Source organism: Haliotis rufescens, unplaced genomic scaffold (genome assembly GCF_023055435.1).
Source record: "Haliotis rufescens isolate VD_foot unplaced genomic scaffold, xgHalRufe1.0.p SCAF_3, whole genome shotgun sequence".
Classification (NCBI taxonomy): Eukaryota; Metazoa; Mollusca; class Gastropoda; order Lepetellida; family Haliotidae; genus Haliotis; species Haliotis rufescens.
The window spans coordinates 45,963,349-45,990,832 of NW_025964001.1; the positions used below are offsets into that span (position 1 = coordinate 45,963,349).

Sequence of the window (27,484 nt, forward strand, 5' to 3'; positions counted from 1 at the left end):
ATTTTCTACACATTTATGTTTGCTGCAGCAGCTTCACCAGGATCTTCACAGTGTAGATAAACCATGTAACACTAATCAAGGGACCTACACTCATCTAAAGAAACTCCTTAGGCAGTGACAATAGGACCCGTAACTATAAACTCAGATACTAACTAAATGACACTGGTACATCCACTACTTGAAGCACATAGCATGATTATGTATGTTAGACCGAGTCCTACATGACACTGGTACATCCACTACTTGAAGCACATAGCATGATTATGTATGTTAGACCGAGTCCTACATGACACTGGTACATCCACTACTTGAAGCACATAGCATGATTATGTATGTTAGACTGTAGTCCTACATGGCATTGGTACATCCACTACTTGAAGCACATAGCATGATTATGTATGTTAGACTGTAGTCCTACATGGCATTGGTACATCCACTACTTGAAGCACATAGCATGATTATGTATGTTAGACTGTAGTCCTACATGACATTGGTACATCCACTACTTGAAGCACATAGCATGATTATGTATGTTAGACTGTAGTCCTACATGACATTGGTACATCCACTACTTGAAGCACATAGCATGATTATGTATGTTAGACTGTAGTCCTACATGACACTGGTACATCCACTACTTGAAGAACATATCATCCTTGCTGTAAAAGGCGACTATGCTTGTTGTAAGAGGCGACTAACGGGATCGGGTGGTCAGGCTCACTCACTTGGTTGATGCATATCATCGTATCCCTATTGAGTGGATTGATGCTCATTATGTCAATCACTGGATTGTCTGGTCCACACTCGCGTATTTACAGACCGTTGTCATATAGCTGAAATATTGCTGAGTGTGGCGTTAAAAAAACAAACAAACATCAGGGAACAACTTGCTTGTTTTGAACTGCGGGTCACTCCATACACTCTTCACTTTGAGGTTTTTCAGTAGGTGCAGTGAAATTTGTATTCTTACTTTGTTTTAGATGCCAGATCTATAAATGTACAGGCACTGAAACTTCAGTGTTTGGTTTTTGTATGTTCTGTGGGATGTTTAGAATCAGTATCACACGAGATGCTGTGTGACTGATCTTATGTTGCTGACATCCTGCAGAAAGGAGGGTATCTGAAGTTGGGTTAAATCTGTTTCTATGAGTCTGATAACACGTGAATAGTAATGTAGTTTAGATGGATTTTTAGCTGGTTCACTGCTCCATCTTAAAGGACAAGATAAATGATGTTCCTGTTGTTGTTGTTCGTTCGGGGATTTAACGTGCGCTTTCCGCATGTAATAAATTACATTTAGCATATCTCGCACACGGGGAAGCACTTTTACTAAATAGGAAAAAAAGTATAATGAATAAATAAGAAGTGCGACCCAAAAAGATGTAAATTAAGTAAACCTAAAAATTTAATCTAGGGGGGTGGGTTTGGCTGGGTGGGGTGGGGGTTGTAAAAGAATAATAATAATGTGGAAAAGTTGGGCTTGGGTTGGGGGGGGGGGGAGGGGGTCAAGCGTGGGAAGGCACGGCGTCGGCTGGCGAGCTGGTGTGGCGAAGGAAGTTACTGCTTCTTCCCAGCCAGGAGCCTCCTGGCTAGGTCGAACTCTCCTGGAGGAAGAGCTCGGAACAGTGCGATGGTGAGGCGGGCGGCAGCGTTGGTGATGAAGAGCAGGCTGACTGGGAGATCACAGTCGACCAGGTAGTCCGAAAGATCATGGTAGCTGTGGATTCGTGCTCAAACCTTTCTTCACCCCAGTACTGCACCAGCACCAAGGGTGGGTGTGGGCGGTTGCTGGGGTAAATCTTGCCGCTCTCATTCTGGTAGCAGGGGTTAGGGTGGACCTTGTGCTGCTCCAGGATGAGGTCTGCCTGCTGTGCAAGGTGGGCACGGAGGTCTACCTCAACATCTTGTTCCGGAACCGGGTCAGTTTGGACTTGGCTGGTGTTGAGGGAGGGGCCTGGTGTTGTGGCGGTCTGCGTTTCCGTGGTCTTGCAGGTTGGAGGTGATGGGAGGGGGGGGAGAGTCAGGGGAGAAGATACTTTTCCTCTTTCTCTTTTTCCTGCCGTGGCCAGTCCCTACCGGCGTGCGAAAGGGCTCATCCCCTCTGGATTCGAGAGGAGCGAGTTCCAGTGCAGCTGTCGGGGGCGGAGGGGTGGTGGGAAGGCTCTCTTGGATCTCCATGGGGGTGATTGGTGGAGCCTTCTTCACTGTAGGCGGCCTGGCCTTCTGTACCGGGCGTGGTGCAGCAGGGATAGGGGCCGGGGTCTTCTTCTCCTTAGGCTTGGTCTTGTGCGGAGCCTTGACCAGAGGCCTTTTCCTTTGGCCTAGGTCAAAGGAGATGGAGAGGGTGGATGAGTAGTCCCCAACCCTGTAAGCCAGCAAGGGCTCCAGGATGGCAACTAGCTCCCTAGGTAGCGATAGAGTGATATCTCTCATGGTAGAGCGTTGGTTGCAAGCTAGGAAGGACACGTCTACACGGACGATGATGTTCCTTGAAACTGGGGAGACTTAAGGAGGGAAGGTGCAACTAGTGCAGTAGGCTATCAAGGAATGAAGTTGGGCAGGGTAAGTTGAGTACAGGAGGGATGACACTTGCCGTAGACTGGTGTTGAGTGGAGTGGGGGAGAATTGAGTACTGGAGGGCAACACTTGCCGTAGACTGGTGTTGAGTGGGAGAGGGGCAGGGGGTGAGTGGAATACAGGAGGGGTGACACTTGCCGTAGTCTGGTGTTGAGTGGGAGAGGGGCATGGGGTGAGTTGAGTACAGGAGGGGTGACACTTGCCGTAGACTGGTTCTGAGTGGGAGAGGGGGTGAGTTAAGTACTGGAGGGATGACACTTGCCGTAGACTGGTGTTGAGTGGAGTGGGGCAGGGGGTGGGTGGAATACAGGAGGGGTGACACTTGCCATAGACTGGTGTTGAGTGGGAGAGGGGCATGGGGTGAGTTGAGTACAGGAGGGGTGACACTTGCCGTAGACTGGTGTTGAGTGGGAGAGGGGCATGGGGTGAGTTGAGTACTGGAGGGGTGACACTTGCCGTAGACTGGTGTTGAGTGGGAGAGGGGCATGGGGTGAGTTGAGTACTGGAGGGGTGACACTTGCCGTAGACTGGTGTTGAGTGGGAGAGGGGCATGGGGTGAGTTGAGTACTGGAGGGGTGACACTTGCCGTAGACTGGTGTTGAGTGGGAGAGGGGGTGAGTGGAATACAGGAGGGGTGACACTTGCCGTAGACTGGTGTTGAGTGGGAGAGGGGCATGGGGTGAGTTGAATACAGGAGAGGTGACACTTGCCGTAGACTGGTGTTGAGTGGGAGAGGGGGAGAGTGGAATACAGGAGGGGTGACACTTGCCGTAGACTGGTGTTGAGTGGGAGAGCGGGTGAGTTGAGTACAGGAGGGGTGACACTTGCCGTAGACTGGTGTTGAGTGGGAGAGGGGCATGGGGTGAGTGGAATACAGGAGGGGTGACACTTGCCGTAGACTGGTGTTGAGTGGAGTGGGGCATGGGGTGAGTTGAGTACTGGAGGGGTGACACTTGCCGTAGACTGGTGTTGAGTGGGAGAGGGGCATGGGGTGAGTGGAATACAGGAGGGGTGACACTTGCCGTAGACTGGTGTTGAGTGGGAGAGGGGCATGGGGTGAGTTGAGTACTGGAGGGGTGACACTTGCCGTAGACTGGTGTTGAGTGGGAGAGGGGCATGGGGTGAGTGGAATACAGGAGGGGTGACACTTGCCGTAGACTGGTGTTGAGTGGGAGAGGGGCATGGGGTGAGTGGAATACAGGAGGGGTGACACTTGCCGTAGACTGGTGTTGAGTGGGAGAGGGGCATGGGGTGAGTGGAATACAGGAGGGGTGACACTTGCCGTAGACTGGTGTTGAGTGGGAGAGGGGCATGGGGTGAGTTGAGTACTGGAGGGGTGACACTTGCCGTAGACTGGTGTTGAGTGGGAGAGGGGCATGGGGTGAGTGGAATACAGGAGGGGTGACACTTGCCGTAGACTGGTGTTGAGTGGGAGAGGGGCATGGGGTGAGTTGAGTACTGGAGGGGTGACACTTGCCGTAGACTGGTGTTGAGTGGGAGAGGGGCATGGGGTGAGTGGAATACAGGAGGGGTGACACTTGCCGTAGACTGGTGTTGAGTGGGAGAGGGGCATGGGGTGAGTGGAATACAGGAGGGGTGACACTTGCCGTAGACTGGTGTTGAGTGGGAGAGGGGCATGGGGTGAGTGGAATACAGGAGGGGTGACACTTGCCGTAGACTGGTGTTGAGTGGGAGAGGGGCATGGGGTGAGTGGAATACAGGAGGGGTGACACTTGCCGTAGACTGGTGTTGAGTGGGAGAGGGGCATGGGGTGAGTGGAATACAGGAGGGGTGACACTTGCCGTAGACTGGTGTTGAGTGGGAGAGGGGCATGGGGTGAGTGGAATACAGGAGGGGTGACACTTGCCGTAGACTGGTGTTGAGTGGGAGAGGGGCATGGGGTGAGTGGAATACAGGAGGGGTGACACTTGCCGTAGACTGGTGTTGAGTGGGAGAGGGGCATGGGGTGAGTGGAATACAGGAGGGGTGACACTTGCCGTAGACTGGTGTTGAGTGGGAGAGGGGCATGGGGTGAGTGGAATACAGGAGGGGTGACACTTGCCGTAGACTGGTGTTGAGTGGGAGAGGGGCATGGGGTGAGTGGAATACAGGAGGGGTGACACTTGCCGTAGACTGGTGTTGAGTGGGAGAGGGGCATGGGGTGAGTGGAATACAGGAGGGGTGACACTTGCCGTAGACTGGTGTTGAGTGGGAGAGGGGCATGGGGTGAGTGGAATACAGGAGGGGTATTGAACTCTTACGGGAAATAGGTGAAAAAATCAGTCAAAATGGGACATCACTGAATAGCAATGCCACAATGGTGTCACTAAGCTATTCTTATTTTTAAAAATGCACAACGTTATTATTTAAAGTATTTTTTAATGTTGTAGCTAATCTTGATTGCTGTTCAGAGTGAGCCTGCTGTTATGTCAGGGTTATAAATGTAACTGTAGTATGCTGTATGCCCCACGTTGTCCGCCTTCAACCAGGAACATTATCTATACTGGATCTTTGTCCACACAAACATAGCTACATGTCACATATCCTTGTTGAAGTATTATTAGTCTATTGCAACCATTTTCTATGTATTAATACTTACTTTGTTGTCCACAAGGTAGTGGGATTTACCATCTATATATAATACCGGTAGTTTGTCTGTGGAGAGATAGTCGAGACCTTGATCAAGAGGAGCTTGAACACAGAGTAGGCCAGATTTCTGGCCCTTAAACACATTGTGCTGCTCCAGCAACACGGTCAGTCAAACTTCAGTAACTATGTATATACTAAACTCTATGTATGTACTGTATACTTGTATATATAAAATCTCAATATGTACACAATGTTTTCATCATTCTCCTCTTCAGTGTCTTTGTTGTCATGGATGTCCACAACACAATGGTCCTCACACATTGACCATGATGGCCACTTTGACATTTGTTGTCAGTATGGGCTATGTTGTCAATGTCAGCCCCTTGGTCAATGTCACATTGGAGTACCCACCTCAAACTCAACTTCTTTGATGCACATCTATCCATCAGTTAATGCTTACCCTAATCACTGGTCCATGGACTCAATATCTCAGTTCCACTTATTGCAAGGCCAAAAACTAGACAGGATTGGTCAACAGGTGGGGGTGCATAATCCTTCTTTAAAGGCTTTCTCTGCTGTGTGAATGAATAAAACTGACATATCATTACCTGAATATGCATGCTGCACTGGTGTCTGCTCTTTGGTGTTAACTTCTGAAATCTATCTAAAGTCAATGGAGAAGAAAAGCTTAAATCTCCACTAACCCCACCCCACCAGTGAGGCAGATATAACAAAAGCCTGAGAAATGTGTTGGAATGAAGTGTGGGTTTGTTTTAACAAACATGTGATGTCAGTTTGAAAAGGTTACCTGTCTCTGGTGTTCTCAGATAAAGGTCTTAAAGTAACTAGACTGTGTACCTGTGTCCAGTCCAATGCCCTATCAGTCTCTTCCTACCCTCCGCATCTAGGCAGTGGCCCACCAACCCTGCGGTGTACATGTCTAGGCAGTGGCCCACCTACCCTGCTGTGTACATGTCTAGGCAGTGACCCACCTACCCTGTTGTATACATATCTAGGCAGTGGCCCACCTACCCTGCGGTGTACATATCTAGGCAGTGACCCACCTACCCTGTTGTATACATATCTAGGCAGTGGCCCACCTACCCTGTGGTGTACATATCTAGGCAGTGGCCCACCTACCCTGCTGTATACATATCTAGGCAGTGGCCCACCCACCCTGCGGTGTACATGTCTAGGCAGTGACCCACCTACCCTGCTGTATACAAGACTAGGCAGTGGCCCACCTACCCTGCTTTGTACATGTCTAGGCAGTGGCCCACCTACCCTGCTGTGTACATGTCTAGGCAATGGCCCACCTACCCTGCGGTGTACATATCTAGGCAGTGGCCCACCTACCCTGTGGTGTACATGTCTAGGCAGTGGCCCACCTACCCTGCTGTGTACATATCTAGGCAGTGGCCCACCTACCCTGCGGTGTACATGTCTAGGCAGTGGCCCACCTACCCTCCGATGTACATTTCTAGGCAGTGGCCCACCTACCCTGCTGTGTACATGTCTAGGCAGTGGCCCACCTACCCTGCTGTGTACATGTCTAGGCAGTGACCCACCGACCCTGCTGTATACATATCTAGGCAGTGGCCCACCTACCCTGCTGTGTACATGTCTAGGCAGTGGCCCACCTACCCTGCTGTGTACATGTCTAGGCAGTGGCCCACCTACCCTGCTGTGTACATGTCTAGGCAGTGGCCCACCTACCCTGCTGTGTACATGTCTAGGCAGTGGCCCACCTACCCTGCTGTATACATGTCTAGGCAGTGACCCACCTACCCTGCTGTGTACATGTCTAGGCAGTGGCCCACCTACCCTGCTGTGTACATGTCTAGGCAGTGGCCCACCTACCCTGCTGTGTACATGTCTAGACAGTGGCCCACCTACCCTGCTGTATACAAGACTAGGCAGTGGCCCACCTACCCTGCTGTGTACATGTCTAGGCATTGGCCCACCTACCCTGCTGTGTACATGTCTAGGCAGTGACCCACCTACCCTGTGGTGTACATGTCTAGGCAGTGGCCCACCTACCCTGCTGTGTACATGTCTAGGCAGTGGCCCGCCTACCCTGCTGTGTACATGTCTAGGCAGTGGCCCACCTACCCTGCTGTGTACATGTCTAGGCAGTGACCCACCTACCCTGTGGTGTACATGCTTATCAGACTATGTCAAAAGAAAGTCTGGCTTGAATGTTGTCTACAGACAGGACTAGTCTATCTTCAGTCTGCTCGATAAGCCAGGAATCCAATGTGTCTCCTTCTGTTTATAGTTTTTCTTTGTATCTCATAAAGATAACGGTTGTTCAGTCACTGTTTTAACATTTCTTTTTACATATTTAGAGGTGCTTCTCTAATGCAAAAAAGATAATTCCCTTATTGGTTTTACAAAGATGTTATATAATACACTCAATGTAAAGGTTCTTTGATACCCACAGTTTATGTACAGACACCAGTTTTGACCTTGTGGAAGCTGTACAGACATGAATGGGGTCTGTTCCTGTCAGGTGTTGGTGGAAGTCAGGTTGAAGGAGCTCATGAGTAGGCTCTAAACATTGACTCTCTTTCTGTTTGTTCATTGTAATATGTATTTATTACATATGCTATATTTCACTTTCACTGACAACAATAATGGATTATGATTCCTGATAATGTCTCCATACTTAATGTTCCTTCTTCAAACAGGTAAAGCTGGTTAAAGAAATCTACAAGCTGCAACCATCTTAGGTTTGTGATCTGCAACTGTTAAAAATAACTACCTATCAAGATCTTGAGATGACCCATAAAATTACAGAATATATATACACAGGCTGGCAACAAAGTTTGAGATAGATAACGTTGATTGGCCCAAGAGCAGAGCACAGTGTGTAGCTAGCTGCCGCTCTGATTGTTTCAGTTTGGATAACAACTGGAAGTATACAGGAAGTCCCAGGTGTGCTCTGCTATAGGGTGGTGCATAAGTCTCAACGATGTTGAGGATATCTGCCATCATTACTTCCTTTACCAATAAGGTAGGAGAAGTATGGGGACTACGAAAGTCACTCAGACGATTTGTCGCTTTGTAACTTTGAAAGAATGTTGATGTAGAATTATAGTATGATGGGTTGCTGTGTTACTTATAAAATTCACTGCTAACAGTAACGATGTTTACACATTTTTCTGAGACTAACTTATTGAATGCAAAATGAGTTTGAGGATTGAGAATGATAAGTACTTTTCATCTGCACAAATGGCTGTCATGTATAAAACCAGTATTTTCATCATCGTTATATGTTACTCTCGTGAACTCCTGTAATAAGGGTTGATACAGGAGGGACCAGGACGAGATGTAACGACAGCTGTAGAGTCTGGGTAACTGACATAGGTGGGCATGGTACTGAACTGAAGGGCTGACACAGAAGGGACTAGGACGGGGATTAACGACAGATGTAGAGTCTGGGTAACTGACATGGGCGGGCATGGTACTGAACTGAAGGGTTGACACAGAAGGGACCAGGACCAGGTGTAACGACAGCTGTAGAGTCTGGGTAACTGACATGGGCGGGCATGGTACTGAACTGAAGGGTTGACACAGAAGGGACCAGGACCAGGTGTAACGACAGCTGCAGAGTCTGGGTAACTGACATAGGCCGGCATGGTACTGAACAGAAGGGTTGATACAGGAGGGACCAGGACGAGGTGTAACGACAGCTGTAGAGTCCTGGTAACTGACATAGGCAGGCATGGTACTGAACTGAAGGGCTGACACAGAAGGGACCAGGACGAGATGTAACGACAGCTGTAGAGTCTGGGTAACTGACATAGGTGGGCATGGTACTGAACTGAAGGGCTGACACAGAAGGGACCAGGACGAGATGTAACGACAGCTGTAGAGCCTTGGTAACTGACATGGGTGGGCATGGTACTGAACTGAAGGGTTGACACAGAAGGGACCAGGACGAGGTGTAACGACAGCTGCAGAGTCTGGGTAACTGACATAGGCCGGCATGGTACTGAACAGAAGGGTTGATACAGGAGGGACCAGGACGAGGTGTAACGACAGCTGTAGAGTCCTGGTAACTAACATAGGCAGGCATGGTACTGAACTGAAGGGCTGACACAGAAGGGACCAGGACGAGATGTAACGACAGCTGTAGAGTCTGGGTAACTGACATAGGCGGGCATGTTACTGAACTGAAGGGCTGACACAGAAGGGACCAGGACGAGATGTAACAACAGCTGTAGAGTCTGGGTAACTGACATAGGTGGGCATGGTACTGAACTGAAGGGCTGACACAGAAGGGACCAGGACGAGGTGTAACAACAGCTGTAGAGTCTGGGTAACCGACATGGGCGGGCATGGTACTGAACAGAAGGGCTGACACAGAAGGGACCAGGACGGGGATTAATGACAGCTGTAGAGTCTGGGTAACTGACATGGGTGGGCATGGTACTGAACTGAAGGGCTGACACAGAAGGGACCAGGCAAGATGTAACAACAGCTGTAGAGTCTGGGTAACTGACATGGGTGGGCATGGTACTGAACTGAAGGGCTGACACAGAAGGGACTAGGACGGGGATTAACGACAGATGTAGAGTCTGGGTAACTGACATGGGTGGGCATGGTACTGAACTGAAGGGCTGACACAGAAGGGACCAGGACGAGATGTAACAACAGCTGTAGAGCCTGGGTAACTGACATGGGTGGGCATGGTACTGAACTGAAGGGCTGACACAGAAGGGACCAGGACGAGGTGTAACAACAGCTGTAGAGCCTGGGTAACTGACATGGGTGGGCATGGTACTGAACTGAAGGGCTGACACAGAAGGGATTAGGACGGGGATTAACGACAGCTGTAGAGTCTGGGTAACTGACATGGGTGGGCATGGTACTGAACTGAAGGGCTGACACAGAAGGGACCAGGACGAGGTGTAACGACAGCTGTAGAGTCTGGGTAACTGACATGGGTGGGCATGGTACTGAACGGAAGGGCTGACACAGAAGGGACCAGGACGGGGATTAACGACAGCTGTAGAGTCTGGGTAACTGACATGGGCGGGCATGGTACTGAACTGAAGGGCTGACACAGAAGGGACCAGGACGAGGTGTAACGACAGCTGTAGAGTCTGGGTAACTGAGATGGGTGGGCATGGTACTGAACGGAAGGGCTGACACAGAAGGGACCAGGACGGGGATTAATGACAGCTGTAGAGTCTGGGTAACTGAAATGGGCGGGCATGGTACTGAACTGAAGGGCTGACACAGAAGGGACCAGGACGAGGTGTAACGACAGCTGTAGAGTCTGGGTAACTGACATGGGTGGGCATGGTACTGAACTGAAGGGCTGACACAGAAGGGACCAGGACGAGATGTAACGACAGCTGTAGAGCCTGGGTAACTGACATGGGTGGGCATGGTACTGAACAGAAGGGTTGATATAGGAGGGACCAGGACGAGGTGTAATGACAGCTGTAGAGTCCTGGTAACTGACAAGGGTTGGTCCCATGTAATCTCCAGAAATGTCTCAAACTTTCAATATCTGACATTGGAAATCATCAACAAAAATTACATATAATATTGTAAAATATAGGACTGAAGAATGTGAGAGGTTTGAATATCCCAACATAAGGAAGTAGGTGGCCTAGATTGATGACATTCACATTTTCATGTGTGTGGTTCTTGATGGATCACATAAGCACTCAGTCATGGTTAGAGCTGGTGATATCACACAACACACAAAATGCTAGATAATATCTGTTCTGTGGGGACTCAGTGAGAGTGACCAAGTATGACTCTGTATGTCTACACATCATGCTCAGTTCACCACAGAGAGATACACAATTCACAAGGGAAAGTTGTTATTTATCAGTGATTAGTGTTGACATCAGGATACAGGATGTTCCGAGGACGTTGTCTTTTCAGTGACTCCCAATTGTTGCTGTTCATTAGAAAGGTGAGACTGTGCTTCTTCTGATGCACTTGGTGGCACTGGCATCTTCCATAGGATGGAGTGATGAGAACAAGTCTGTCTTTATGCAGTATTAGGTCATGTTTGCACATTTTATATTTTCAGTACTGCATGGGCTTTAACTTGATCAATATAGGGAATACAGTATTGCCAACTGTGGAGTGTCCCTGTAACATGGTCAAAGAAGTGTCGACATAACAGAAACACTGAAGAGTCCATGTATCAGGAACAATGGTGTGACTGGTCATTTTGTCATTTGTACATTTTTTACATTTTTTTACATTTAAAAAAAATAGTACTGCGGCATGTATAATGACCCCCCAGTTGTGATAGATTTTGGCATTCCCCGTCTTTTGCTTTCATTTTTTTATGACAATCTACCCCCAACCCGCCCACCTTCTACAATAATGACCTCTTTTTCACACAGTTGAATTCTGCTTGATATGCTCTCATTCTGAACTTGGAACCAACATCCCTGAAAAAAATCCAGACCTCGTCTACAATACTTTGGCAAGTTGAGATTTCTACAGATTCATCCGTTCTATTTGAATAGTTGTTGCTCTATATTATCAATTCTATATTGTATGATTCACTGTTCAGAACGTTCCTCTCTTTGGCATGCCAGAATCTGATCATTACAGATTTGAATACTAGATTCATCTAGATTATGATAGTTGGTTTGTCACCTCCATACTCCTGTTCAGTGGTTTCAAGAAAGTCTAGTGCTGCTTCACTGTGGACTTTCTGCCCACATTAAACTGTCCCAACTCACTCATGATATGTTAGGTCACATTAAACCTCAGTACTGCTTGAATCTCTATAGTGGCATCACAGGGTTGGCACAGCAGAGCCATAACAAAGGATGTTCACATGGCCTTTGTATACCAGTATATTAAGTAGGAGATGCTAGTGCCTGGCTGAACATGTTCCACTCAGGAAATATGTCTTCAAAACATTTTGTCATGTATTTGCCTGTGCTGGGTACCCATCTAAAGCCCTGCCTATATAGATGTCCAATTACAAACTCTCTGAAAACATTATAAGATAACAAAGCTTACTTATACTTACCAATATGTAACAACAAAATTAAATGGCAATGTTACTATGATTTAGGAATGCATTAGAATGAAGTTTGTCTGACCTAAAGCCTGATGCAGTTGTGTATATCCTGGAACTGTGGCACTGCCTGCAGGTAGGGCAGTTGGCTGCAGACAAGGCCTTGTCTCCAGCACAACAATGTCTTCACTAGACAGACAGGAACTACGACATGGCCACACCTTGCTGCAGGGAAGAAGACATCCCACTTATTTCCCTCTTGGTCAGAATGTAGGATATCAGCTATTATTAGTAGCAGGATCCCTTTGGCTGGTTGTCCATTGAACCTCCATCTGCGGGCAATGAGTTGTACAACATGCACGTACTCATCTAAATGTCAGCAGTCACAACTCAGGAGTAGCTCGGGAAAAGCATTTGATTGGTGCACACCTGAAATCTACATGGCCAACCTGATGACATTCCCTGCATTGATTCAATTCCATCATCATTGGTTTTGTTGCTTGATAGGTGGATTTACCTATTTCTGTATTTTCCAATATACATACATCTTGATATGTGTGATCTACATGCTGTTACTTGAGATTGTGTACCTGGATTAAACATTCCCATTGTGTTTGTGCTAACATTATAGCAGAATACTAATATGTTTCATGGAGTGCCAGTAGACTATCCAATGTCTAGGTCAGGCACAGGTGGCGACTAACTCGATCGGCAGTGTTCAAGTGTCCCATGTTTGTCACGTTGTGAGTGAATGTAGGTATACTGTGCGGACCCTTCATCATCCTACCATGGGGCTGGTCTGGCGGTGGATTAGTGGATTTATTCAAATGGTGGTAAATATTTCAGTTTATCACTTTTATTAGAATCTTCAATTTATCATAAAACTAAACTTAAAACCAAACTGATTCGAGTCATTCAAATGTCATTTGCCTGACATGATGGATGTTTGAATTTATAGATGTAATCTTATTAGAAAGTTTCAGGCTGCTTGTGATGACCTTGACATCAAAGTGTGTGTGATTGACAGGTACAAGGTGTACCTGTTGATGTCCCCACTGCATCTACACATTAACTCTGCCTCAAGGCATCAACAGAGCCTGCAGGGGTGTGGGGACGTTATTCAATAATACCTCCCCGTGTTAGCTACTTATGTGTTAGTCCTTGTGGGCTAGTTCTGTGCCAGGCTTATAGGGTTACACATGTTCACATATTCATCAACATGGCTGATGAAAGCTGCTGCTGTGAGTTGGGCCACACTTTTAGTTTCTTTGTAACACTTTTCCAGAGAAAGGTTCAGTAGGTCACATGAAAGTACTTTATCACCTGTTGACAATTTAACACCAATGGATGTTAACCTGCACAGTTGTTTATTGGCTACAAAGTTGGTTATTTGGTATCTTTTTCTGTAACGGATCATTTCATGCAACTTTCTAAAGAAAGTTAATTTTTGGTTTGATATCAAATGGTAAGTGTTGGTGGATCCTTAAATTAAGAAAATTGAGGCCTTTAATCATGATGGCTTATTGATCTTTCATCTTGTTTTATAGGTACACATGTGTTTTACTGGACACCTATCCACCATGTTTGTTTGATGCTGCTTATAGCCACAGAGACAGCTATCATCACTATTTGAAAAATAGAGTGATAAAACTCAAAATAAGTAGTAAGAGGACTGCTGTCATAGTATAGTTTAAGATGATTAATCCTCAAAATTGTACATCAAAGCAATAAATGTTGAAAATCGGACATCAACATAAAAAAGTTCTCGAAAATAGACATTCCATAATGGTGTGGTACAACCTTATCTTGGTTGGTTTATTGTTTATTGCTGTACTCAGCAATATTCCAGCTATATGACGGCTACATCCTTATCAGTGACATACATCAGGGTCACATTTCAACAAACATGTTGAATTTCGTATAAAAAATTACATTTACTTACGAAAGTATTTCATTCAAGCTGTTACCCACCCAAATCCCCTGTTAATTTAGTTGTGCGGCAAAAAAGAGGCATTTGAAAAACTTAGAAATTGTTACTAAGGGAGGAGCTTACGAGCATCTCTTACCAAAATGGCAGAAGGTGTCCGGTATACTGCAATCTTGCCTGTTTCATTTATAAAAATGTTTGAACAAGAAATTCCACTTTATATGCTCTTGTAGATATATGAGAGTAATTAAGTTTGTATTCCCTAGTAGACAGGTTATAGTGTATGTCCTGACAGACACTCTTGTTTTGATGCATACATTGAACACAGTAGTATCATGAACAACAACGTATACAGTATGTGTTTGGTATGGAGAGTTATTCCCCACCAGGTGTCCAGTGTTAACTGACCGGTATGCTATATACAAATGTCACTATTTCCTGTTTGCAAATAGTGAACATGTGTATTGGCAACACACATGGGTGTGCTTACAACAGTATATAACTTGTATATTTTGTGTACACAACATTTCACAACACAGGACTTATAGGTGTGATTCTTTTGCATGGTTCTAAAGGCTTTCTACATGGGGCACTTCCATTGAAGTTACGCCTTGAATATGCCTTGAATGAGAGACATGATAATCCAATACTGGTGTTAATTATGTTGTGATATTACGTCCCTACAACCTTATTCTGTGAACTTCCATTTAAGTTGTCACAATGTTGTGCACTAATGTTTCATTACGTCACTTTCATGTTGTCACAACGTTATGGGAATGTAACTTTGAATTTTTATGTTGTGGTAACATTTTTATCTTATGGTAACGTCATATTATTACGTCCATGCAACATTATTCTGTGGACTACCTATGTCATTTGTCCATACAACATTATTGTGTGGACAGCCATTGACACTATGACAACATAGTAAAATAACGCATCATACATACTTCCCTAAACAAATGTTGCAGTGGGGTAGTCTAGTCAACATATTTTTGCCAAAATGTAATTATGTTGTGAAATGATGTTATACCAATGTTTTCAGAGACAGAGGAATAACGTTCTCGTGTTTTTAGTATTTTTAAAGGATGAAAATCCTAATGCTGAATGAAAAAGAAGATTAATCCATTACTGCCTTGGTTTTCTAACAAAATCAAGTTGATTTTGATTAAACACTTCTATTCGTATGACTAACGTGAAGCAAACTGTATGACATCACAACAACGTTTCAGAAACGTTGATACAAAAATATTGTGGGATGTTTTATGCAAAAGGTTTCACAACGTAAACATGCAACGTTGTAATTACATTGTGAAATAATGTTCCACAGCGACATAATAATAGTCGTGAAAATCACAATGTTACCAATCCACAACCTCAACACAATGTGAAAGCGTAGTGTGTTAGCTGGGCTATGCTTGTTGTGAGAAGTTACAAAATGAATTGGCGGTCTGGCTTGGTGACATGGTTGATTGCATTTCATTGTATCCCAACTTTGTGGATCGGTGCTCATGATGTCAATCACTTGATTGTCTGGTCCAGATTATTTATTTACGGAGATACTTATTTAGCTGGAGTATTGCTGAGTACTAACAAACATGAGGCATAACATATATATGTCTGGCCTCATCATTATAAGGCTATATCGGTATGTATGAGATATAAGCCTATATACTGCTGACTACTGTACAGGATGTATACAACAGTCGTGACATCAGCTTGTCACATGGGTCAGTGTGTCAGCATCAGGACACTTATAATAGGCCAGATGTGTGTTGCTTGCCTTCATCACGTACTACATATGTCGCGTACTGTGACAGGTAAAACACCTTCATGTGTCGGGGATGTCACCCCTGTGTTGGTATAGTTTGTATAGTCAACATGACATCTTGGTACTTAGTAGTAGCAGAATTTGAATATTATAATTTGTATTGCCCTTCAATGTGTGAAAGATATTGGTTGTTAAAGAAATGTGTATTTCCAAAACAGGTATCAGCTAAAGAAAGATTTTTTAGAATAGTCTGTTAAAAGAAATAATATCTAAAAGATTTTACTGTGCATTTCCCACAAAGTCTGAAATAAGATCAATTCTTTTAATTTGTCTGCTTAACCAGAGATGTAAGGACATGTACCAACAAGAGTGTTACGACAATATCAACATCAAAATCCTTAACTTACTGTTCAGATTTCAAGCTTCAAATCAAGCCAGAGAAATAGATATCTGGTAGCTATAAATACATTAAACTTGCACCGAACCCTTACAAAATTGTGATGTAGTTTTCATGATTTGAATATCAGAGCTGCCCGATTTTCCCAAACTCCTGAAACAGAAAATACTACATGCTTTCAATGCAACCATTTTACAGAAGTCAAATATCACATCTTAATGATTTCCCCAGAATAAATTTACCCCAGTACTTTGTAATCAGGCCCTCTCATGAAAAGTTCCCGATCCAAATACAGACTGATGATGATAATCTCCTCTTTAAGCTATGTCTATCACATATTTGTTAATTGTACACCACAATTAATCTCTCTCTCTCTCTCTCTCTCTCTCTCTCTCTCTCTCTCTCTCTCTCTCTCTCTCTCTCTCTCTCTCTCTCTCTCTCTCTCTCTCTCTCTCTCTCTCATATGAAACAATGAAGAGAATGAGTTCACAGGATATTACACATAACCTACTGTCACACTCTTTTGTTTCGTTATAATTATAGAATAACTCACCATAGTCACTCCATTATGCTGTAAAATCTGCTGTGATACTTGTGCTCAGTACACCCATAGAAGACCAGTTAAGTGACAGGGTTCGGGCCAAACTATGAAGGTGATTACTTAGTTAAAAACAAGGTATTTCCTGCCGCAGGCTGGTCATGTATGAGATGTCGGTGTCACGTCAATTTGGGGAAAAGTCTCTCTATCCCTTCCATAAGTCATGGATGTGATTTACTCACTGGGAAAGAGGTTGAAATTGTAATGTTTCTTTGCCATTCATTGTCAGTGTATTTTTAGGGTAAATACAGATGATGTAGTTTCATACCTGCTTGCCACACTAATGTATGTTGAACACAGGGATAATGGGAGCACTCAGGTGTATAAATATTCCCTGACTAACCCAGAAATGACATCGCTATTATACACAGGACATTCAACACCTATCTAGAAAAATGAGAATCAACTCCTATCTGATGCCCTGTATTTCAGACAGTGTCTCGGTCTGGCAGTGGGGAGAAGACAGACACGAAACATGGCGAGAGTCCTGGGGAACAGGGTGTGGAAGAGGAGCGCAGGAGAGCCAGTGGTGAGTTGTCCAATAAATACCGTAGGATATTGACATGGGGAATGGTTGCACTTAGCAATGATTTCATAGTACTAGCCTTGGACATATACTGATAAAAAAGGTAAATGATAAAAACCGTAAAGGACCACTCGACCATTCAATGTTGTTGAGCCTTCCAGTGCAAGGTATACAACGTTCAGTAAATATGAACATGTATGTACATGGATTGGTTTGCCTTTAAGTTGTTACTTTATAAATTATTTATCTCTTAAAAGGTTTTGGCTCAGTGTCTTACATACATTTTTCATGAAAAAAATATTCAATAAAACCAAACTAAGATGTGAGATTATGATATCAGTGATGTGATTGTTGTGGTCATCTAGATAGGCGAGAGAGTAATGTCACATAATTATCACATGTCTATCATATTGCAGCAGGTTATACTTGTCGGACCAATGCTTATTTTTTTGTGTCATGGAGGAGAATTGATTTTCTGGTCACAACTGTGAATTATATGGTGTTTTCTAGCAGATGAAAGCTGCACATGTCTCTTCAGATACTGGTTTATGACAGCAGAGGTTAACCTGCAGTAGAGCTCTGCGGCATGAGTGGATACATAATTCAACAGTCACTCCATTAGTCAGGCAACATCCGATAAGCCTATATGATGTTGTCGTTCTTTCAGGAGCAATGTAGTATATATAAGACTCATAGAGACTTTATCAGGACACTTGTGTCTTCAGGAAATATTCTTTGTCCTATATATTAGTTCCCCAAGATGTTTGCTGAAGTGTCTCCATCTATTAGTACAGTATGGTCAACCAATCTTACAGACACATGCTGGAGGATGTGTTATCATCCACCAATAACCTGTAGAATGTTCCAGTTGTCTACCTGATTAGGAAAACCCTAGTGGGTCCACCCCGGATATAGGAGAAGGTCCACAGCACTCTATTGCTTGTAGTAAGAGGTGACCCCAGCATATAGACAGAGGCAGGAGTTATAAACTGCTCAGTATTTTTGAAAAATAATTCTGTAATCGTTTCTTCTTTTGCAATTGTTAGATGTCAGCTGAGAAGACATCATATTGCCAATTTGTATGATTTGTTTCATGTGTGCATTTTATATTCTGTAGCATCATCTGGTAGGTCATTAGTCTCTTTTCTCAGCATCTTTCAAGGAAGAAGTACATACAGCCATAGAATATATGACATTCTACCATGAATTTGGAATTTACTCGATTCTGATTAGTCAATCAGAGGCTATTAAATCACAATAAACCCCCTCTGATTGAAACTGCTGGTTTGACGGCCGCATCACCGCGGAAGCTAAAATTGATAGAATAGTACTATTTTCAGTCATTGTCGGTAGGCACATTTAAATAATTATATCTACAATTACAGGTTACAAAATGCACAGATGCGGTTACTACACTTTTCAAAGGATGTGTGGCAATACATTTCGTGCAGAAAAATACGACAGAAATCAACAAAGGGAATGTATTTACGTTTTGGAGACAACAGAGAGCTTGGAATTTTGGCGCTTTTCTATATACGACTGTGACGTCATATCTGTTGCGTCACAATGAGCGATATGACGTCATAATGGTGACGTGCGATGTAGAGCGAAAGCCTTGCAAAGCTTGCTTTGTTTTCTTTAGGGATGCCCATCTCATGTTAGCTTACCAAGTTTGCCGTGATTATATACTTTCAATGCCTGTCATATGTTCGAGCAAAGTATTACGGTGTAAACAAACTGCTTTCGTATATACAGCACCATATTTTGTTCGGTGATTCCGCAATTCAGATCGATAACCCACTCAAAACACTGAACTCAACCCATGCCGCTTCACTCAGTATATTTGCTAACACCAAAGAGTTCGCGTTTTATTTAGTCATGGTAGAATGGAGATAAACATACTGTGTTTTCAATGTAGAGCTAGGTTACCTGTAGATTTAACCGCGCTAAATTTAACATTTGAAACCTCACGCTGCGCGTTCGGTTCCAAATTCAATTTAGCGGGGTTAAATCTACAGGTAACCTAGCTCTACATTGAAAACACAGTATGTTTATCTCCTAATTCAACACTGTCAAGAATGATACTATTAGTTAATGTCTCCTTATGTAGCCAGCACAATTCATTTGCAAATGTCAGTAAATAAAACTGGTTAAAAATTGGATTTGATGAACAGTCACAATTCCCAGATTTATTGTCAATAAACATTATGCAGATATGAAGGAGCAAGCTGCTTTAGAAGCACAAGCTGCTTCTTCAGTACACGTTTTTCTGAGTCCAAGTGTATTCATTTAAGTTGACTGCACCATGTGTGACTTTGTCTGCATCGCATCTGTGACAGGGGAATGAATAGAGTTCAGGTGGTCCTTCAGGGTCATTTAACAGCATTCCTCTCATATCATGACTGTCAATAGCTTTTCAGAGTTATTGTGTCTGCTTCATTCTTGTACATGTGGTGTTGCACTGTGAGTCTTCCTGATGGAGGCCTGGGTGGTCATGGATGGTGCGTATGAAGAAGTCTAGGTGAGGAGCTACTAACGTGTCTGCTCAATGTTTCTGTACGACTTCCATTATCTTAAAACATCTTCCTTGCTACTGATCAATTCCGTTGTGTGCCAGGGTCCTTGGTGAAGATAAAATATTGAAGTACTCCTTTAATGGAATTCTGTGAATATATTCTCTTTTTTCTTGTGTCTGTAGTACAAGTAAAATATTCCATTGTAGGATAATATTGTTCCTATAACGATTTGATAAATAGGTGTTCACACGTAACTGAATATACTTACAAGGAGTAGTTTGGTGCCAAATTCAAGCCTACATCAGTAGGCACCCGAACAGTGCTAAAATCTAGCCTGTATGTAGGCACCCAGACAGTGCTACATTCTAGCCTGTATGTAGGCACCCAGACAGTGCTACGTTCCAGCCTGTATGTAGGCACCCAGACAGTGCTACATTCTAGCCTGTATGTAGGCACCCGAAAATAGCTACATTCTAGCCTGTATGTAGGCACCCAGACAGTGCTACATTCTAGCCTGTATGTAGGCACCCGAACAGTGCTACATTCTAGCCTGTATGTAGGCACCCGGACAGTGCTACGTTCCAGCCTGTATGTAGGAACCCGAAAATAGCTACATTCTAGCCTGTATGTAGGCACCCGAACAGTGCTACATTCTAGACTGTATGTAGGCACCCGAACACAGCATCCCAACAGTGTAAGCATCCCAACAGTGCTACATTTTACCCTACAAATGTAAGTTCCTGAAATGCAGCCATGTCATGGTGAACTTTGTGAAGTTGATTGTCCGGCAGGATCTTGGTCTGTATCTTCTACACGTAACCAAGGGGAGGCCACTCACCTGCTAATCCTGGGTTTTGTGGCAGTGGAGTATGAAGTCCCCCTGATGGAGTAGTGTAGGTTGCCTCTGGTTTATGAGGTTAAAGTCCAGGATAGGTCAGACAGACCTTGGACAGTCAGGGACATAGTGAGATATATCAGCGACATCAGGCATGTAAGGTACATAGCATCCCAGTTCCCAGCCATACTGGAGGGATCAGTAACAAAATTGTGTGTCCTGTTCTTCACATCAGTTCTTCATGACTGTACACTCATCCAGTTCGTGATGCTCTCCTGCCAAACATTCCATATCATAAGTTGCCCCTCATAAATAATGACATGGATCTTGACATCTTGTGAACATCATTTTGTTGTCAAAGGTTCAAATGCAACTAAGTTCACCTTGGTATCCAGGAGAGTTTTACTGTCAGGTTTTGGTGGCCCTCTAAGCTGGATGTCATGAAGGGAGAGGGTCTGGTGGCCCTATAAGCTGGATGTCATGAAGGGAGAGGGTCTGGTGGCCCTATAAGCTGGATGTCATGAAGGAAGTGGGTGTGGTGCCCCTATAAGCTGGATGTCATGAAGGGAGAGGGTCTGGTGGCCCTATAAGCTGGATGTCATGAAGGAAGTGGGTGTGGTGGCCCTATAAGCTGGATGTCATGAAGGAAGTGGGTGTGGTGGCCCTATAAGCTGGATGTCATGAAGGGAGTGGGTGTGGTGCCCCTATAAGCTGGATGTCATGAAGGAAGTGGGTGTGGTGGCCCTATAAGCTGGATGTCATGAAGGGAGTGGGTCTGGTGGCCCTATAAGCTGGATGTCATGAAGGGAGAGGGTCTGGTGGCCCTTTAAGCTGGATGTCATGAAGGGAGAGGGTCTGGTGGCCCTATAAGCTGGATGTCATGAAGGGTGTAGGTGTGGTGGCCCTATAAGCTGGATGTCATGAAGGGAATGGGTGTGGTGGCCCTATAAGCTGGATGTCATGAAGGGAGTGGGTGTGGTGCCCCTATAAGCTGGATGTCATGAAGGGAGAGGGTGTGGTGGCCCTATAAGCTGGATGTCATGAAGGGAGTGGGTGTGGTGCCCCTATAAGCTGGATGTCATGAAGGAAGTGGGTGTGGTGGCCCTATAAGCTGGATGTCATGAAGGGAGTGGGTCTGGTGGCCCTATAAGCTGGATGTCATGAAGGGAGAGGGTCTGGTGGCCCTTTAAGCTGGATGTCATGAAGGGAGAGGGTCTGGTGGCCCTATAAGCTGGATGTCATGAAGGGTGTAGGTGTGGTGGCCCTATAAGCTGGATGTCATGAAGGGAATGGGTGTGGTGGCCCTATAAGCTGGATGTCATGAAGGGAGTGGGTGTGGTGCCCCTATAAGCTGGATGTCATGAAGGGAGAGGGTGTGGTGGCCCTATAAGCTGGATGTCATGAAGGGAGTGGGTGTGGTGCCCCTATAAGCTGGATGTCATGAAGGGTGTAGGTGTGGTGCCCCTATACGCTGGATGTCATGAAGGGAGAGGGTGTGGTGGCCCTATAAGCTGGATGTCATGAAGGGTGTAGGTATGGTGGCCCTATAAGCTGGATGTCATGAAGGGAGTGGGTGTGGTGCCCCTATACGCTGGATGTCATGAAGGGTGTAGGTATGGTGGCCCTATAAGCTGGATGTCATGAAGGGAGACGGTGTGGTGGCCCTATAAGCTGGATGTCATGAAGGGTGTAGGTGTGGTGGCCCTATAAGCTGGATGTCATGAAGGGAGAGGGTGTGGTGCCCCTATAAGCTGGATGTCATGAAGGGTGTTGGTGTGGTGGCCCTATAAGCTGGATGTCATGAAGGGTGTGGGTGTGGTGGCCCTATAAGCTGGATGTCATGAAGGGTGTAGGTGTGGTGCCCCTATAAGCTGGATGTCATGAAGGGAGAGGGTCTGGTGGCCCTTTAAGCTGGATGTCATGAAGGGAATGGGTGTGGTGGCCCTATAAGCTGGATGTCATGAAGGGAGTGGGTGTGGTGCCCCTATAAGCTGGATGTCATGAAGGGAGAGGGTGTGGTGGCCCTATAAGCTGGATGTCATGAAGGGAGTGGGTCTGGTGCCCCTATAAGCTGGATGTCATGAAGGGAGTGGGTGTGGTGCCCCTATAAGCTGGATGTCATGAAGGGTGTAGGTGTGGTGGCCCTATAAGCTGGATGTCATGAAGGGTGTAGATGTGGCCCTATAAGCTGGATGTCATGAAGGAAGTGGGTGTGGTGCCCCTATAAGCTGGATGTCATGAAGGAAGTGGGTATGGTGGCCCTATAAGCTGGATGTCATGAAGGGTGTAGGTGTGGTGGCCCTATAAGCTGGATGTCATGAAGGGAATGGGTGTGGTGCCCCTACAAGCTGGATGTCATGAAGGGAGTAGGTGTGGCCCTATAAGCTGGATGTCATGAAGGGAATGGGTGTGGTGCCCCTATAAGCTGGATGTCATGAAGGGTGTAGGTGTGGTGGCCCTATAAGCTGGATGTCATGAAGGGAATGGGTGTGGTGCCCCTATAAGCTGGATGTCATGAAGGGTGTTGGTGTGGTGCCCCTATAAGCTGGATGTCATGAAGGGTGTAGGTGTGGTGGCCCTATAAGCTGGATGTCATGAAGGGAATGGGTGTGGTGCCCCTATAAGCTGGATGTCATGAAGGGTGTGGGTGTGGTGCCCCTATAAGCTGGATGTCATGAAGGGAGTTGGTATGGTGGCCCTATAAGCTGGATGTCATGAAGGGAGTGGGTGTGGTGCCCCTATAAGCTGGATGTCATGAAGGGTGTTGGTGTGGTGCCCCTATAAGCTTGATGTCATGAAGGGTGTAGGTGTGGTGGCCCTTTAAGCTGTATGTCATGAAGGGAATGGGTGTGGTGCCCCTATAAGCTGGATGTCATGAAGGGTGTAGGTATGGTGGCCCTATAAGCTGGACATCATGAAGGGAGTGGGTGTGGTGCCCCTATAAGCTGGATGTCATGAAGGGAGTTGGTATGGTGGCCCTATAAGCTGGATGTCATGAAGGGAGTGGGTGTGGTGGCCCTATAAGCTGGATGTCATGAAGGGAGTGGGTATGGTGGCCCTATAAGCTGGATGTCATGAAGGGAGTGGGTGTGGTGCCCCTATAAGCTGGATGTCATGAAGGGAGAGGGTGTGGTGGCCCTATAAGCTGGATGTCATGAAGGGAGTGGGTGTGGTGCCCCTATAAGCTGGATGTCATGAAGGGTGTAGGTGTGGTGCCCCTATACGCTGGATGTCATGAAGGGAGAGGGTGTGGTGGCCCTATAAGCTGGATGTCATGAAGGGTGTAGGTATGGTGGCCCTATAAGCTGGATGTCATGAAGGGAGTGGGTGTGGTGCCCCTATACGCTGGATGTCATGAAGGGTGTAGGTATGGTGGCCCTATAAGCTGGATGTCATGAAGGGAGACGGTGTGGTGGCCCTATAAGCTGGATGTCATGAAGGGTGTAGGTGTGGTGGCCCTATAAGCTGGATGTCATGAAGGGAGTGGGTGTGGTGCCCCTATAAGCTGGATGTCATGAAGGGTGTTGGTGTGGTGGCCCTATAAGCTGGATGTCATGAAGGGTGTGGGTGTGGTGGCCCTATAAGCTGGATGTCATGAAGGGTGTAGGTGTGGTGCCCCTATAAGCTGGATGTCATGAAGGGAGAGGGTCTGGTGGCCCTTTGAGCTGGATGTCATGAAGGGAATGGGTGTGGTGGCCCTATAAGCTGGATGTCATGAAGGGAGTGGGTGTGGTGCCCCTATAAGCTGGATGTCATGAAGGGAGAGGGTGTGGTGGCCCTATAAGCTGGATGTCATGAAGGGAGTGGGTCTGGTGCCCCTATAAGCTGGATGTCATGAAGGGAGTGGGTGTGGTGCCCCTATAAGCTGGATGTCATGAAGGGTGTAGGTGTGGTGGCCCTATAAGCTGGATGTCATGAAGGGTGTAGATGTGGCCCTATAAGCTGGATGTCATGAAGGAAGTGGGTGTGGTGCCCCTATAAGCTGGATGTCATGAAGGAAGTGGGTATGGTGGCCCTATAAGCTGGATGTCATGAAGGGTGTAGGTGTGGTGGCCCTATAAGCTGGATGTCATGAAGGGAATGGGTGTGGTGCCCCTATAAGCTGGATGTCATGAAGGGAGTAGGTGTGGCCCTATAAGCTGGATGTCTTGAAGGGAATGGGTGTGGTGCCCCTATAAGCTGGATGTCATGAAGGGTGTAGGTGTGGTGGCCCTATAAGCTGGATGTCATGAAGGGAATGGGTGTGGTGCCCCTATAAGCTGGATGTCATGAAGGGTGTTGGTGTGGTGCCCCTATAAGCTGGATGTCATGAAGGGTGTAGGTATGGTGGCCCTATAAGCTGGATGTCATGAAGGGAATGGGTGTGGTGCCCCTTTAAGCTGGATGTCATGAAGGGTGTGGGTGTGGTGCCCCTATAAGCTGGATGTCATGAAGGGAGTTGGTATGGTGGCCCTATAAGCTGGATGTCATGAAGGGAGTGGGTGTGGTGCCCCTATAAGCTGGATGTCATGAAGGGTGTTGGTGTGGTGCCCCTATAAGCTTGATGTCATGAAGGGTGTAGGTGTGGTGCCCCTTTAAGCTGAATGTCATGAAGGGAATGGGTGTGGTGCCCCTATAAGCTGGATGTCATGAAGGGTGTAGGTATGGTGGCCCTATAAGCTGGACATCATGAAGGGAGTGGGTGTGGTGCCCCTATAAGCTGGATGTCATGAAGGGAGTTGGTATGGTGGCCCTATAAGCTGGATGTCATGAAGGGAGTGGGTGTGGTGGCCCTATAAGCTGGATGTCATGAAGGGAGTGGGTATGGTGGCCCTATAAGCTGGATGTCATGAAGGGAGTTGGTATGGTGGCCCTATAAGCTGGATGTCATGAAGGGAGTGGGTGTGGTGCCCCTATAAGCTGGATGTCATGAAGGGTGTTGGTGTGGTGGCCCTATAAGCTTGATGTCATGAAGGGTGTAGGTGTGGTGCCCCTTTAAGCTGGATGTCATGAAGGGAGTGGGTGTGGTGGCCCTATAAGCTTGATGTCATGAAGGGTGTAGGTGTGGTGCCCCTTTAAGCTGGATGTCATGAAGGGTGTTGGTATGGTGGCCCTATAAGCTGGATGTCATGAAGGGAGTGGGTGTGGTGCCCCTATAAGCTGGATGTCATGAAGGGTGTTGGTGTGGTGCCCCTATAAGCTTGATGTCATGAAGGGTGTAGGTGTGGTGCCCCTTTAAGCTGAATGTCATGAAGGGAATGGGTGTGGTGCCCCTATAAGCTGGATGTCATGAAGGGTGTAGGTATGGTGGCCCTATAAGCTGGACATCATGAAGGGAGTGGGTGTGGTGCCCCTATAAGCTGGATGTCATGAAGGGAGTTGGTATGGTGGCCCTATAAGCTGGATGTCATGAAGGGAGTGGGTGTGGTGGCCCTATAAGCTGGATGTCATGAAGGGAGTGGGTATGGTGGCCCTATAAGCTGGATGTCATGAAGGGAGTTGGTATGGTGGCCCTATAAGCTGGATGTCATGAAGGGAGTGGGTGTGGTGCCCCTATAAGCTGGATGTCATGAAGGGTGTTGGTGTGGTGGCCCTATAAGCTGGATGTCATGAAGGGTGTAGGTGTGGTGCCCCTTTAAGCTGGATGTCATGAAGGGAGTGGGTGCGGTGGCCCTATAAGCTTGATGTCATGAAGGGTGTAGGTGTGGTGCCCCTTTAAGCTGGATGTCATGAAGGGTGTTGGTGTGGTGGCCCTTGATGAGAGTAATTGAAGGGAGGGATGTTCCACCTGTATAAGTGTTCCTGGTGTTCAAAGCAGTTCAGTTTATTCAATCTATGTTTGCAAAGATGACTTGGATCCATTTTCAAGACATACAAATTTAAGGTGCTACATTGTGTCCAATATTGTCTGTTACATGTCTTGTATGGAGTTAAATACTGGATATTGAAATTCATTCAAAGACATTGGAGTGATTGGCTGTTTTAGGACAAAATAATGTATTTTGGTAAAGGCAGGGAAAGTATTTTATATCACAAGAAGTGCAAAGATTGTTGTCACGAAAATAGATTGAACTTATCTGTATACCTGAATTTTATCAAAGTCGACAGCCATCTGTTTAGGAACTGGATGTATTTGTGTGAGAAGGATAATGAGCCAACGATTACAACATGGGAGCTGGGGAAGAGCTCTAGGTGTAACCCCAAACACACATTTGAATTACTAAGGCAGAGTGGGAAGGTGGTCCCCACACCTGTACACTTCCGTCAATGATTGTGTACTGAGTGACAGCGTGATCTCACCTGTCCCAACTGTACCTGCAACACACAGGTAGGTCCTTATCACAATCATAGAATGGCACCAATATGGTGAACGCTAATTCTGTAAACACACTTGAATACAGACTTTGCACAATATCAAGTGTGCTTGTTTTGTAAACATAAAATAATATGAAACTGTCCCACTGATAAGATCGACAGTTTGTATTCAGAATATGTGTAATCTCTGACATTTGATGATATCCTCTCATTGTGGATTTTACAGCGGTGCTACAGGGAGCATGACTTGTGCTCACTGCACTTCCTACTTTGAGGACTTGTTCTGCCTGACACCTGAGAGTACACTGCATGACTTGGCATGGGTTGTTTGTGAAGCCAACGTAGATATTTGATGTGTCTGTGTGGTGTAGATGTCAACGGAGCAAGTGGCAGTAATGAAACTGCTTCAGGATGGAACACGTGTTGACATTATACTTTATTCATT

General features: G+C 45.9%; 1 protein-coding gene across 4 annotated transcripts in view; it reads left to right on the plus strand.

The window, feature by feature from the left end:
- LOC124124556 overlaps positions 1-27,484 on the plus strand; it is a 114,269-nt gene that overhangs the window by 10,012 nt on the left and 76,773 nt on the right. Inside the window, exons 1-2 of one of the 4 annotated variants that reach the window (XM_048403016.1) lie at positions 8,061-8,182; positions 17,301-17,397. In XM_048403016.1, coding sequence (XP_048258973.1) covers positions 8,141-8,182; positions 17,301-17,397 — 139 coding nt within the window. In that variant the 5' untranslated portion in view covers positions 8,061-8,140. Of the gene's footprint in view, positions 1-8,060; positions 8,183-12,726; positions 13,009-16,901; positions 16,924-17,300; positions 17,398-27,484 lie in introns of those variants that run through there. The other 3 variants (XM_048403015.1, XM_048403017.1, XM_048403013.1) reach the window with 3 other exon arrangements.